The 16189-nt window shown below is 34.5% G+C and overlaps 1 protein-coding gene across 16 annotated transcripts in view; it reads left to right on the forward strand.

The window, feature by feature from the left end:
• Positions 1 to 16189, forward strand: part of LOC102669953 (putative disease resistance protein At3g14460) — a 94653-nt gene that overhangs the window by 12694 nt on the left and 65770 nt on the right. For 6 of the 16 annotated variants that reach the window (XM_041014372.1, XM_041014379.1, XM_041014380.1 and 3 more), the window contains exon 1: positions 1563 to 5402. In XM_041014372.1, coding sequence (XP_040870306.1) covers positions 1651 to 5382 — 3732 coding nt within the window. In that variant the 5' untranslated portion in view covers positions 1563 to 1650 and the 3' untranslated portion in view covers positions 5383 to 5402. Of the gene's footprint in view, positions 1 to 1562; positions 5403 to 5673; positions 5919 to 6478; positions 6612 to 7555; positions 7883 to 8011; positions 8130 to 8641; positions 9060 to 9402; positions 10068 to 16189 lie in introns of those variants that run through there. The other 10 variants (XM_041014385.1, XM_041014384.1, XM_041014375.1 and 7 more) reach the window with 10 other exon arrangements.

Below are 16189 nucleotides of genomic sequence, written 5' to 3' on the forward strand. Positions count from 1 at the left end.
AAATCCAAAGGGGCAATAATAAAGCTGGTCGGGTGTGGATTTCAAATAATCAAATCAAATCAAATTCCTCCATTCCTCCAATGAGTTGGCCTCCCGCAAATTATGCTCCAATTACTAGAAATAAGGTTTAAATAACCAAGGATTAAGTAAGATTAATTGTTGAAGGACAAGTTCAAGTGTTCAACACCATGTACTACACAGAACAAAACATCTGAATGAGTAATTAATGATATATGAATTATCATTTATTTTAAATATTTTATTTTTTTATCTTTCTGTCACATCATAAGTTATATTATATCTATATTTTTCCTTTTTTTTTCCTTCCTAAATGTTGAATAAATTTTTGGATGTTGATCAAACATTTTTTCATCTGAATTGAGCTAGATCTGAAACAGGATCCAAGTACTTATAAGGTGATTTTTAAAGAGAGAAAAGGAGGAAATATCATTATTTGAATCCGTTTTATTAACAAAATCTAACAACTAATGTATAAAAAAATTCAGCAAATAATTACTCTATTTTTTTAAGTATTCATATCATTCTTATCTCTTCCCAACAAATATTATCATGCAAAAAATGTTTTTTGGATCTGCATCAATACCCAAAGATGTGGATAAAAGATGTTAATACAATCATTCAGTAAAAATTTCTTTATTATCTTAAAAATATTTTTCTTTTGAATAATAAATATAATTTTCACAATTAGTTGAGCGTACTTTGTTTTTCAGAGATGGTAGAGTGGCCCAGAGAAACTGCACCTCTCAATGGATATGAATTCAACTTTGAACAAGATCTAAACAGAACTTCTGATTTAATTGACGTGAAAGTGATGCTTTCTCAATAGCTGAATTTTTAATTGGAAACCTTTTCATTGGGCACCAAACTATAAGAGGCCAACTACATAGGATAATCTCAGATCTCAGTAAGGCATGCTTCCCATGTATATATTGGCAGATAACTGAAAATGTTGCATATCCTTTAATTTCTAGCCATTTCAAATTCTTTGGCAAAACATATCTGAGGTTTTGTTTTTTCCATTATTATTGTGTTGTAGGAAATTGTAGTATACTTCTCTCTACAAAGGTTATCCATTGATGCAGGGAATATTGAGCTGCAGCAAACTATACACTTCAAATAATTTGATGTTTTACTTTTTTGCCAAATATTGTGCTGCAGCAAACTACACACTTACCGTAATGCATTAAGGTTTTTTACTTTTTATAAATTAAAGCCAACTTGCACACCTAAGAAAAGTAAGAAGTATTACAAAACAGATATAATACAGCTTTCATTTAACATGACTTCAATCTAAACCATTGAATTTTTAATCAATATATCTACGGTGAATTTTGATGATAGGTACTTCCCCCAGATTCCACGATCAAAAAGCATCCAACCAAGAACATTGTCATCCAAAGAGGACAAGACACCTACTACCACTACACTTTTTAAAGTAGCCAGACTTCAATCTAAACCATTGAATTTTTAATTAATATATTTAACGGTTAATTTTGATGGTAGGTACTAGCGCAGAGCGAGTTAAAAGTGAAGAGAGTTGACTAGAATCAAATCTCATCACACCAGTTAACCTTATCCAAAACCAACCCAGTTTACTGCAACCAATTCCTTTCCTTTGTTCTTGACATCATGGCTGAGGCAGTTGGTGGTGCATTCCTCTCTGCTTTCCTTGATGTTGTGTTCGACAAGCTGTCTACAGATGAGGTTGTTGACTTCATCCGTGGAAAGAAGCTTGACCTCAATTTGCTTGAGGACTTGAAGACCACTCTGAGAGTGGTTGGAGCTGTGCTTGATGATGCTGAGAAGAAACAAATCAAACTCTCCAGTGTCCACCAGTGGCTCATCGAACTCAAAGATGCTCTCTATGATGCCGATGACTTGCTGGATGAAATTTCTACCAAATCTGCAACTCGAAAGAAGGTATGTAAAGTGCTTTCTCGCTTTACTGATAGGAAAATGGCCAGTAAGTTGGAAAAAATAGTTGACAAATTAGATAAAGTTTTAGGAGGCATGAAGGGTCTTCCTTTGCAAGTGATGGCAGGGGAGATGAACGAGTCATGGAATACTCAGCCAACGACATCACTGGAAGATGGATATGGCATGTATGGTAGGGATACAGACAAGGAGGCCATAATGAAGTTGTTGTTGTCAGATGATAGCAGTGATGGTGTACTAGTGTCTGTGATCGCTATTGTAGGCATGGGTGGGGTTGGAAAAACCACTTTAGCCCGTTCTGTGTTCAACAATGAGAATTTGAAGCAGATGTTTGATTTAAATGCATGGGTTTGTGTTTCTGATCAATTTGATATTGTTAAGGTCACAAAAACTATGATAGAGCAAATCACGCAAGAGTCATGTAAATTGAATGATCTAAACTTGCTTCAACTTGAATTGATGGACAAACTGAAAGTTAAAAAATTCTTAATTGTCTTGGATGATGTATGGATCGAGGATTATGAGAATTGGAGTAATCTTACAAAACCATTTCTACATGGAAAAAGGGGAAGTAAAATTCTCTTGACGACCCGCAATGCAAATGTAGTGAATGTAGTCCCTTACCATATTGTTCAAGTTTATCCTCTAAGTAAATTGTCAAATGAAGATTGTTGGCTAGTGTTTGCAAACCATGCATTTCCCCCCTCAGAATCAAGTGGGGAGGATAGAAGAGCTTTAGAAGAAATTGGAAGGGAGATTGTTAAAAAGTGTAATGGATTGCCTTTAGCAGCACGGTCACTTGGAGGTATGTTGAGAAGAAAGCATGCTATTAGGGATTGGAATAATATACTTGAAAGTGACATTTGGGAACTTCCTGAAAGTCAGTGTAAAATTATTCCAGCCTTGAGAATTAGTTATCAATATCTCCCTCCACATTTAAAACGGTGCTTTGTTTATTGTTCATTATACCCTAAAGATTATGAATTTCGAAAGAAGGACTTGATCTTGTTGTGGGCGGCTGAAGATCTTTTGAAGCTTCCAAACAGAGGAAAGGCGTTAGAAGTTGGTTATGAGTATTTTGATGATTTAGTTTCAAGATCATTTTTTCATCGTTCTAGTAATCTAACTTGGGGCAATTATTTTGTAATGCATGACCTCGTGCATGATCTAGCATTATACCTTGGTGGAGAATTCTATTTCAGATCAGAAGAACTTGGAAAAGAAACCAAGATTGGTATAAAGACTCGTCATTTGTCAGTTACAGAGTTCAGTGATCCAATCTCAGATATTGAAGTTTTTGACAGACTACAATTTTTGAGAACTTTATTGGCAATTGATTTTAAAGATTCTTCATTCAACAAGGGAAAGGCACCAGGTATTGTAGCGTCGAAGCTTAAGTGCTTGAGAGTTTTATCATTTTGTGGCTTTGCAAGTCTGGATGTTTTGCCTGATTCAATAGGTAAATTGATCCATTTGCGTTATTTAAATCTCTCTCGTACAAGAATAGTAACACTGCCGGAGTCATTGTGTAATTTGTACAATCTACAAACTCTGGTGTTGTCTGATTGCAGAATGTTGACCAGGTTGCCTACTGACATGCAAAATCTTGTAAACTTGTGTCATCTTCATATTGATGGTACTGAGATAGGAGAGATGCCTAGAGGAATGGGAATGTTAAGTCATTTGCAGCATTTGGATTTCTTTATTGTGGGCAACAACAAAGAGAACGGAATCAAAGAACTGGGGACACTTTCAAATCTTCATGGTTCGCTTTCTATTAGGAATTTGGAGAATGTAACCAGAAGCAATGAAGCATTGGAGGCTAGGATGATGGATAAGAAGCACATTAATCATTTATCCTTGGAATGGTCTAATGGCACCGACTTCCAAACTCAATTAGATGTACTGTGCAAATTAAAACCTCACCCAGGCCTAGAGTCTCTAACAATAGGGGGCTATAATGGAACCATATTTCCAGATTGGGTGGGAAATTTTTCCTACCACAACATGACAAGTCTAAGTTTAAATGGTTGTAATAACTGTTGTGTGCTTCCTTCGCTTGGGCAACTACCATCTCTTAAGCAGCTCTATATTTCAAGATTGAAGTCAGTGAAGACTGTTGATGCAGGGTTTTACAAAAATGAAGATTGTCCTTCTTCTGTGACACCCTTTTCTTCCCTTGAAACGCTATACATTGGTCACATGTGTTGCTGGGAGTTGTGGAGTATCCCTGAGTCAGACGCCTTTCCTCTACTCAAGTCTCTTACAATAGAGGATTGCCCCAAACTAAGGGGAGATTTGCCAAATCACCTTCCTGCTCTGGAAACACTCAATATTACAAGATGCCAGCTTCTTGTCTCTTCCCTCCCAAGGGCTCCCACCCTTAACATATTAGTGATATGGAAAAGTAACAATGTATCGTTGCATGTGTTTCCTCTTTTGTTGGAATGGATAGATGTAGAAGGAAGCCCAATGGTGGAGTCCATGATCGAGGCCATCTCCAGCATCGAGCCAACTTGCCTCCAACGTTTAAGATTGAGGGATTGTTCGTCAGCCATATCTTTTCCGGGTGGTCGTCTACCTGCATCTCTGAAGGATCTGCATATCAGCAATCTTAAAAATCTGGAATTCCCGACCCAACACAAACACGATTTACTGGAATCACTGTCACTATACAATAGTTGTGATTCTCTCACGTCTCTTCCATTGGCTACCTTTCCAAATCTCAAAAGTCTCGGAATCGATAACTGTGAACATATGGAATCTCTTTTGGTTTCAGGGGCAGAGTCATTTAAGAGTCTGTGTTCTTTGAGAATTTGCCGATGCCCCAACTTTGTATCATTCTGGAGAGAAGGATTGCCTGCGCCCAATTTGACTCGAATTGAAGTTTTAAATTGCGACAAGTTGAAGTCTTTACCTGACAAAATGAGTAGTCTTCTCCCAAAGTTAGAATATCTTCACATAGAGGACTGCCCAGAAATTGAGTCGTTTCCAGAAGGGGGTATGCCACTTAACCTGAGAGCAGTTTCGATTCACAATTGTGAGAAACTACTGAGCGGCCTAGCATGGCCATCCATGGGCATGCTTACCCATCTCTATGTTTGGGGTCGATGTGATGGCATCAAGTCCTTCCCTAAGGAGGGTTTGCTGCCTCCCTCCCTTACGTCTTTGAAGCTAAAAGACTTGTCAAATCTGGAGATGTTGGACTGCACGGGGCTTCTCCATCTCACATCCCTGCAAGAATTAATCATAGAAAATTGTCCTTTGCTGGAGAATATGGTGGGAGAAAGGCTTCCTGTCTCTCTAATAAAATTAACCATAGAGAGATGTCCTTTGCTGGAAAAACAATGCCGCAGGAAGCACCCTCAAATTTGGCCTAAAATATCCCACATCCGTCACATTAAAGTTGACAATAGATGGATTTAGTGACCAAGGATGAGCACCGGGTAATTCTCCTTCTTTGACCTACTTCATCGTCTTCTAAGTCTAACCAAACAAAACTATTTCAGTCAAGGATATCTTTCTTTTCATGTCTTTTTATTCTCACAGTTAATTTATTCATTTCATTCAACAAGTGTTATTACCCTGAAGAAATGTTATTAATCAATGCCATTGTATTTGAACTTTCTCAATATATCGGCAATCATGGTGGTTGTTTCATCTTGTTACATTCTCTGTCAGTGTTCAAAGTGTAATTGGGTGTACTTTGTTTTTCAGAGATGATAGATTGTCCTGTAGAAACTGCACCTGTCAATGGATATGAATTCAACTTTGACGTGACACCAGAAAGCTCATATTTATGCGTGTAAAGCTGATCTTCCAGGGCAAAAGGAGGAGGAAGCGAGGGCGCAGTCAGCTGATGGCAAAGTGTTTAAGATTGTTCCATGGCACCATCTGGAGCATAGCACCAGCAACTCCCTGAGCATACAGGCCTTAAGCCATGACTTGACTGGTTTAGATAGGTAATAATTACTGAATTCAAGACACTAAAGCTTCTTATTCTATGAGGGTTCATATAAAATTGACAAGGGTTTAGATCTTGCTAGTAATACCAAGGATTCGTGAACCAACTTAACAATCACACCATGGATGATTTGAAATAACAATATAAATTGCAGTTCCTGTCTAACATCTCTAGGAAATTTTCCAGAACATAAGTTCAACAAGGAAAACAAAGAAGATAGAAAAAATAAGACAATGTTGTTTTCTTCTTAATCTTATATTTTATTGTTCCTCCCATGCCTTGCATCAATTTTGTAACCTATGTGAAACTTGGATGATTTAAAACACAATAATTACAATGAACAAGGAATAGAAACTAGAGGGTCTTGGGTAGGAGATTGTGGTCTATCTGAGAAGCAAAGTCCTGATTTCAGTCTTTAACTAGAATTCATCAAGCTTATCATTCTCTAAGCTGATTTATTAGGCAATTGTCTTTGTTCTTTCTCATTCTTGTTTCTTACTTTCCTCTAAATTGGGCTCAGAGCTTTGTTCTTACTCATTGTTTCTTATTTTCCTTTAGATCATATTTTCTAAAGTTGTTCATGTCATTGCATGCAATGTTTGCTTTCACCCAAAGGGGTGGCTTTGATCAAATTGACAAGGATGATTCCAACCTACCTCTGGATACAGCTCCTATTAAGCATGTCACGCAGGTATGCTGTCACATAATTGAAAAGTGTTATCATGGCTCTAACTACTTGTTATAAATTCTCTGCCACTACAAGTTTTCATCCGAGTTGGGTTATTATCTTTTTTATCTTTCATCTTTTGTGAATTTTCGTTTTTAGTTTCATGATTTTTTTGTCTTTTTTTAGTCGCAAAAAAAATATTGTTTTATTTTTTGTTCTGAATATATGTAGAATTTTTTAGGGACTAAAAATGAAACAAAAAAATTGAGGGACTATAAACGAAAAAAAAAATTTATAGACTAAGACCAGTCAAAAGATTAAAAAGGACTAAAACAGTCACAAAAGACGAGAGACTAGCAAGTTAAATAAATCCTATTGATATTATTTTATTAATATTGTGCTACAGGAAATTTTAAATTTACAATTTATATTATAATACAAAAATATTTATCTTTATTTATATTCTTTTGAAAATATTAAAATTTAATTTAAAAATAAGTATGAAAATGAAAAATTAAACAGAGATAAAAGTTTTATAAAAAAATTTAAAATATCTTGTTGAAAAAAAAACTAAAAATACTTTAGTTGAAGAATAACTCTTAAAAAAATATTTTCCGATACAAGAAACTCATTTCATTTCAGATAAAACTATAAAATTTACTATAAAAAAAGGCAACTAATGTGTTTATCCGTTACTCACAACACAATTAAAATATAGCTGTGGACTTAAGTTTTTCGATTCGACATTAACTACAAATAAAAAACAGTATTAGTTAGATAACGATCATTTTAATCTAAAATAGAACTGAGCCAGTTTAAATACTTAACTTACAATCCAAATTAAGTCTGTGGTGACAATTGCAAACAAATTAAAAACTGAAATACTACTACACATAAAAGACAAAGCCCCAACATTTTTTTAAATTTCAATTCAAGGTTTAATCATCCAATTTTTCTCATAAACGCAGACTTCTTCCTTGCATGCATGCAATTTTTCCTTCCCTTGTTTTCTATAGGACAAAAGTTATCACAGTGCATACGTGACAATCTACCCTCAAAACTCTCAGCATCAATCAAACAGTCACAAGAAAAGGCCATAAAACACTACGATGCTAATGCCACAAAATGGTGGCAGTCGTGGTGATGTCCATGTTGAGGATAACCAAAACATGTCCTTTCCGTGGTGGGAGGGAACCTTTATGAGGTGCTTCACTGCAATAGATGAAAAGCTTGCTAAGAACATTGACACTGATGGATTTCATGGCGGTAGCACTTCTGTATCTGTACTCAAACAGGTATAACTAGACCTTCACAATTACATTACCTTCTTGCCAATGTTGCTTTTGCAATTATGTTTTTTCTTTTTTTGTGAATACTTTTGCAACAATGTTATAACCACATCTTTTTCCCCCTTTAAATTTCAGGGTGACCAAGTAATAATTGGCAATGTGAGGGATTCTCGTGCAGTTCTTTGCAGAAGAGCACCTGACAATCGCCTTATTCCTGTTCAACTTACTGTTGACTTGACTCCAGATATTCCAAGTATGTTTTGGTATTACCTATTCTTAGTTTCCAAATCTTACAACCCTTTTGAGTTTATTTGGTTAAATTGTCTAATTAAGCCATATTCATTAAGAACTTATTAGATGAGAGCTTCTTTCAGGACTTGTTTGGGTAAGTTTATCCAAAACCACTTATGCACATACTAGTTTGTAAAAGCTCTCTCATCTTTTAGAGAAACTATACAAGAGAGTTTCTACAATTTAGCTTATGGAGAAACTCATTTCATTTCTTTTTCTTATTTTTTTTCTCCTAAAAGTGCTTCCAGATAAGTTTATCCAAACAGACCCTAAAAGCTTGATTGTATAACTTAGTAAATAAGCTAACCAAACTTATTTTGATAACCTTCTTTTTGAAACTTAATTGAAATAAGCTAAAAATATTCTACTGAATGGCCAAAAGCTACTTCTACAAGTCCAAATAAGTTTTATGAAATTCTTCCTAATGTCCCTTGGTCTGTGTCTAACTAGCTTTTCTTCCTCAATGTCACTCAGGAGAAGCTATGAGAATTTTTGCTGTAGAAGAAGATCCTACTGTAAACAGAGTATGGATGCCTAAAAGGGACTGCCCTGGACTGGCTATGGCAAGAGCCTTTAGAAATTTTTGCCTAAAAGACTATGGTGTCGCCTCAGTCCCTGATGTGTCTTAAAGAAAACTTACCAAGGAGGATAAGTGTGTGGTTTTGGCTTCTGATGGGGTAAGCATTTTCATATCAGGATGTCAACTTCGAATTTTGGATTTTGATTCTTGAGTAATCAGTTACAGGAACAGAACAATCATTTTTAGTGTTTAAGTTATGCTCAATTCTCGTATTCCTCTCAATCCAAATATGTTTGCAAATATTTGATCAAATAGTGTAAGAAAAGAAATAACCAAGAAGGTTAAATGAATTAACAGCATGTAGTTTCCACACATACGTATTTAGTTCATATTGGACAAAAATTAGATGCAGTTAGTTCTATAAGTGCTTTCATTGTTGTCTTTCAATTAGAATTAGAGTTTTACCAAGTAATCCGTGTAATAAAGGTTTCAATTAAAAGTCAACATAGACTACTAAGGTGAAATCCAATTTTGATTGAAGAACAATGTTAAAAGCACCTGTAAAACTGTATCTAAGTTCTGTCCCAGCATATTTGGCACAAATAATAGCTTATTTTTATCAATTTCCTAAGAGAGCTTTTAATCAATAAACAACAACCAATTAACTTCTCAAAATTTATCCCAACCAAAAAGGTCTAAATTTTCTTTCTTACAGATTTGGGATGTGCTAACAAACAGTGAAGTAATAAACATAGTTGCGTCAGCACCAAAAAGGTCCATGGCAGCCAAATTGTTAGTAAACCATGCTGTTCGGGCTTGGAAATATAAGTATGGTTTCAAGGTAGATGATTGTTCGTCCATATGCTTGTTCTTGAAGGATTAGCCTGCTTTAACCCAATCCTTATCCAAAGTGAGTGGGAACAATAGACATCCCTTGAAGCACCTGCATTTCTCATAATCTAGACATGTAAATACTGAAATTGTAGATATGGCAAGAGTATGGTAGAATCAAAAGGAAGAATGGGATGCTCTTGGAGGGTTCTCCAGAGCCAACTTTGAATCATAGATTGCAATCACCTCAGTACCTCAAGGAGGGTTGAAGCTGATCACTAACTCAGCCAGAAACTCCCCGAATCCAAGGGCTAGTGCTACTAACAAGTTAACAATTGTACGGCCAGAAGATTTTGCTTTTGACACAAACCCAGAAGAAGGCAATTATTTTAGCCTTCTAATTCTGGTGTGATTACATGCAAGACTTCTTTTCTATCTGCATAAGACCAACATTGATCAATTTTAGCACTCTATATTATGGTACCATAAAACTTTTTTATTTTCTGGCTTGGGTTCTAAAGAGTTCAATGAAGAACTAAGCTGCACCTACTTTTCTATTTCTCTTCAATTATTTCCTAGTGTGCTGTGTTGACACTAACATTCAGCATAAAACATTACTAGACACTAGAACCAGAGGGGTTATACTATTGCTGAGCATTTGAAGCTTAAGAATGAATCTTCAAAAGTAAAAGGTGATCAATTAACAACCCAGGAAATGAAATTTTATTAATAACTTCCAGAACTTCTGGAAAAAGATTACAACACCAAAATAATGTTATTTGGCCTAAAAACATGCCTTATAATTATTAAGAGTAACGCCAAAGTTGAAAAACACGATGTTAAATATATTTTTTATTCTTAATAAATATCTAAATTTTGTATTTTTTTCTAATAAAAAAATTAAATTAAAAAAATTACCATGAAAAAAAAATACAATTTTTTTATCAGTCATAGTTTCAACAATTTTTTTGATTGATCTAAGTTCCTCAAGTTTTCTCTATCTTTGTTTTTAGTTATTTTCATCAAATATCATTATTTATGAATGATGCGTAAACGCGTGCACGACTAATACGATGTAATAATCACATAATAAAAATATTATTGGTTCAAGACATTTTTTGAGAGTTTCAAGGTGCTACAAATTTTTTTGATGGTGTAAAACTACTAGAAAAAGTTTTGAAGTTTTGAAAAAAAAAACAAAAAGGAGATGTATTAAGTAAAATCAATAAATCATAAAGAAGAATTTACACAAATCAACATCCCACAAAACCATTCTCTAAAACATAATCCATAACTTAATGAGAATAGAATTCTCATCCTTAAAAAAAACAAATTCTCATATGTTTAGAACTATATATTGACGATGTCATACTAGTAGATATGAGGGATTAAAAGCATAGTTTATAAAAAAAAATTATAATCAATATCTTGCCAAATTTCTTAATAATGTAATAAGTTAATGAATTATCATATTTCTGTTGCATTATCAATCAACATTAGTTGATAGTAGAGACTAAAATAAAAGATATTAAATTTTTATAGGGACTAAAAAAATAAAAAATTAAAGGACAAAACCAAAAATAAGATATATTATAGCAACCAAATAATTATTTAAGTCTTCTATTTTTTTTTCTTTTTCCTAATATACCCTTTTCTTCCTTAATTTCTCTCTTTTCCCCTTTGTCTCCTTCTTCCTAAGTATCTTCTTGTCACCTTTCTTTGCAAACTCGTCTCTGATGCTGATATGGCTTTGCCTGAATCCCTGTGCTCCTCATTACATGCATCCCCATGTTCATGCATATCCTTGTGCTTTTAGCGTTACATGTTGGCAAGACTATGATGGCGACAGCTGTGACGTTGCCGAGTGGATCTTACTCCCTTTGTTGCAGCTATCATGGGGGACCATGGTGATTGCCACTAGATCCCTTTGGATTCCCTCTGATTTTTGTGATGTCGTTAGGATTTTCCTATAACATTCGTGAAATATTCTGAAATATCGAAAGATGATTCCGATGATGGTTACAGGTGGGCGACAATCACAAGGGGAAGATGAAGAAGAGCAGAAGTAACACGGATGGTGATTTTTTATAGTGTACGACGGCTAATGCAGAGAGAAAATAGAGGAGTAAATTGAAAAAGAGTAAGATAAAAAACAAAATAAAAAAGAAAGAAGAAAAGTATTGTCCATAAAATTAAAAATGTATATATCTAATGACTTGAAATATGTTTCAAATAATGAGATATGAAGTGAGGTCCCACTCTAGCCATCTTCAAGAAATTACTGTCTCTCTGTTTATATATATAATACTTAATTACTTAATTCATGAAGATTAAGAAAATTGATTAATTTAATTGATAACAATAAATTTATCTTAAATTTATAATTTTTTTCAAAATTATTATCATTTATACTCCCCTCTCTCCTAATTGTTTGTCAATATATCTTTTCTCTTTCTTAACTAGGGACATTTCTAATATAGAATTAATTAATACATAAAACATTATAGATTATGTCTTATAAAAAAATAAATATCATTTTAAATTTGAGTCTTATAAATAAAAATGGAATGAGTAGTCTTTAACTCTTTATACTTGCCTTTTTCTACTATTTGGTTAAGAAGAATGAAAGAGAATTGAAAGTATACAGAGTTGAAAGACAATGAAAGAAGATGGTCTAGGATGTTTGTTACATGTGAAAATTTGATGAAAGTTTCAAAAATAATGTGAAACCCACATGTTTTTACTTTCATCTCAAAAAGAGAATAAAAGGGAGGAAAAGAAACAATAAAAAGGATGCTATACACAAAATTCTTGGTTGCTAAAATTGTTCCTCAAGCCCCTCATTAACCTTCAGTGGAACTTTTAAATTAGGGTATCATGTCACATATAATAAGTTATTCAAATGTCATAGTTGATTATGCTTAGTTTGCAATCAAGTTTGCTTTCTAGTGGCTTTTACTCAAGATATAATCAATTATATATGCAATTTATATAATTGATTATGTGACTTTAATTAGTAAAAGAATATACATTTTTATCTCATATATATAGTTACATAAACTTATTTTTTTGGGGTAAAATGAATGTTTACTTAATCTCTTTTTCAGTTATTTTTCTTTTATTATTGACCTAAACACTTTAGTTTAAGCATTTCATTTCTTTTACACTTTTTTTTTTCCATCTCAATCAAATAACTTTATTTTTTTATTCTTTTTTCATTTTTTTTTAAGAGAGTCTCTTCTCATTTCAACTTTCTTTCATTTATTTTCATTCCTTTTCACACTACATACAGTTAGACTTAGGCTGCCATTATGATGGAGAAAAGTAATATACAAAAAAAATTATATATTTTATTCGATGGGATCCACATCTCTTATATTTTACTTTAATTATTTTTTTCATTTTTTTCCTCTGCCTTTCCTTCTTCTAAATCAAATGCCCCCTACACAATTCCATCCTATGAGACAAATGTGTGTTTAAAAGAAAAAGTTTATAGATATGCGTCAATTGTAACTTTTGATGCGGAAGTTAATTAGCTAGCTTTAACAGCATGCACGTTTAGGAGAAAATGCAAGAAAATCCAAAGGGGCAATAATAAAGCTGGTTGGGAGTGGATTCCAAATCATCAAATCAAATCAAATTCTCCCATTGCTCCAATGAGTTGTCCTCCCACAAATTAAGCTCCAATCTTCTAGAAATAAGGTTTTAAATAGCCAAGGATTAAGATTAATTGTTGAAGGACAAATTCAATGCCATGTACTCCACACAACAAGACATCTGAATGAGTAATTAATGATATATGAATTATCATTTATTTTAATCATTTTATTTTTTATCTATCTGTCACATCATAAATTATATTATACCTATATTTTTCCTTTTTTTCCCTATATGTTGAATAAATTTTTGGATGTTATCAAACATTTTCCCATCTAAATTGAGCTAGATCTGATTCATCCGAAAGAGGATCCAAGTATCCATAAGATGATTTTAAAGAGAGAAAAGAAGGAAATACCATGATTTGAATCCCTTTTATTAACAAAATCTAACAACTAATGTCTAAAAAAATTAAGCAAATTAATAATTACACTATTTTTTTGGTATTCATATAATTCTTATCTCTTCCCAACAAATATTACCATGCAAAAAATGTTTTTTGGATCTGCATCAATACCCAAAGATGTGGATAAAAGATGTTAATACATTCAGTGAAAATTTCTTTATTATCTTAAAAATATTTTCCTTTTGAATAATAAATATAATTTTCACAATTAGTTGAGTGTACTTTGTTTTTCAGAGATGGTAGAGTGGTCCAGAGAAACTGCACCTGTCAATGGATATGAATTCAACTTTGAACAAGATCTAAACAGAACTTCTGATTTAATTGACGTGAAAGTGATCCTTTCTCAATAGCTGAATTTTTAATTGGAAAGCTTTTCATTGGACATCAGACTATAAGAGGACAACTACAAAGGATAATCTCAGATCTTTCAGTAAGGCATGCTTCCCATGTATATATTGGCAGATAACTGAAAATGTTTCATATCATTTAATTTCTAACCATTTCAAATTCTTTGGCAAAACATATCTGAGGTTTTCTTTTTTCCCATTATTATTGTGTTGTAGGAAATTGTAGTATATTGCTCTCTACCAAGGTTATCCATTGATGCAAGGAAGAATGTGCTGCAGCAAACTATACACTTCAAATAATTTGATGTTTTACTTTTTTGCCAAATATTGTGCTGCAGCAAACTATACACATACTGTGTTGTTGCCATCTCTAATCTAGTCTTGATACTAGTGTTCAAAATGAGAATGAACTGGAAGCAACAGAATCACCAATTCACAAAGCCTTTGATGCTTAAGATCAGAGTGGAGGTGGTGTGATAACTGCTAAATAATTGTGAATTTATAGGAGTTAAATAGTCAAATTTTGGCTTAAAATTAATTATTTAGCAGTTATTTGTAATTAAAAGTGAAAAAAATTAATTTAATTGAATTTCTGGTTGCAGATACGAAAAATAAGGCTGCAGTTAGCAAAAGTGGCACAGAAAGGAAGAAAAAAGAAGAAATTCTGAAGCAGGCCCAATCCAATAGGGGCGCTAAGCGCGCATCAGGCGCTAAGCGAGCAACTAACTGCAGGCGCTGAGCGTGGCGTTAAGCACGAAGGTGGAAACCGTTACGCGCGCTAAGCCCAGCTAGGCGCCCAGCGCCCGATCCAACAGAAGCACAGGCTCAGCGTGCATGGCGCGCCCAGCGCGCGATCTGAACGCGCTAAGCGCGAGGTGTGGCGCTGAGCGCGACTACGAAGGCCCATAAGCCCACTTCAGCAACTATAAATAGAGAGGCAGTCCCAAGGAAATTTCATCCCATCTCAGAGCATCACTCTCAGTACTTCAAGCCTGAGTTTTCTTTTCTCTCTATATTCTTTGTTTTGTTAGCCTATTCTTTCTTTCATCCCCAGTTGTAAGCCCTCAATAGCCATGAGTGACTAAACCCCTAGCTAGGGCCTGGCAGGCCTAAAAAGCCAACGATGTACACTGAGCTCCAAGAGTTATCAATGCAAAGGAATTTATTCCAGGTTTTTCTGTTCTATTTCTTTTCTTTTATTCTTGCATTCATTCTTAGATCTCTTTTTGGGTTTTAATCGTTCGGGAGAGGGTAATTCTCAATAATATTTAAGATTCAATGCATGCATCAGTTTTAGGGGTTATACGCTTGGGAAAGGGTAACACCTAATAGAACATCTAAAGAAAAGAATCATTGGGTTAGCATTGCTAGGCATAGAGTGATAACTCACTGCCCATGCATATAAGCAACATCTAGAACTTAATCTTAACGCATTTTAATTATTGAGTCTTCGCAAAGGCATTTGGGAGATAGGTAGTTAAAATAGGCTTGCCAACGTGAGGCATCAGGGGCAAGTAGTCAACAGATGTGGGTAGAACTAACACCATTTCATTGGTAATGAATATCATACTTACATGCATCGTAGGCCAATTGGGTTTGTCTGGTCTTGGCATTTCTATCAATTGTTTTCCCTTTTACTTATTTGTTTTAGTAATAGAACTCTTTACTCTTCCTACTTTCATTCCTACTTTACTACCATTTACAAATTGAGAGGTATTGAATAAGTGCAATAAAATCCCTGCGGACACGACACTCGGACTTCCGAGCTTTACTACTTGTCACGATTTGGTGCACTTGCCAAAGTCTCAACAAGTTTTTGGCGCCGTTGCCGGGGATTTTGTTTTCGCACTTAATACTATATCAGTTTGTAAGCCCGATCCTTCTTTTCTTGGCTTACTTTATCAGTATTTTCTCTTTACTTCTATTCTGTCTTTCTTTCTTCTATAATTGCACGGGTAGTGCCTTCTTGTTTTTATGCGACTTAGGACTGCATCTGGAGACGTGGTCCCTATCAACTTGGAAATCGAAGCCACTTGTCGGCGTAACAACGCTGCAAGAAGAAGAAGGGAACAGGACACCGAAGGAAGCAGTCACACATCACCTCCTCTCTCTCCACATCACGCTGAAATGGACGGGGAACCGGCACGAAGAGTCACCTTAGAAGACTTCTCCAACACTGCCACTCCTCAGTTCTTCACAAGTATTGCAAGACCGGAGGTGCAAGCCGCAAATATCTCCTACCCGCATTCCCTTATCCAGCT

This window comes from Glycine max, chromosome 3 (assembly GCF_000004515.6).
Source record: "Glycine max cultivar Williams 82 chromosome 3, Glycine_max_v4.0, whole genome shotgun sequence".
Classification (NCBI taxonomy): Eukaryota; Viridiplantae; Streptophyta; class Magnoliopsida; order Fabales; family Fabaceae; genus Glycine; species Glycine max.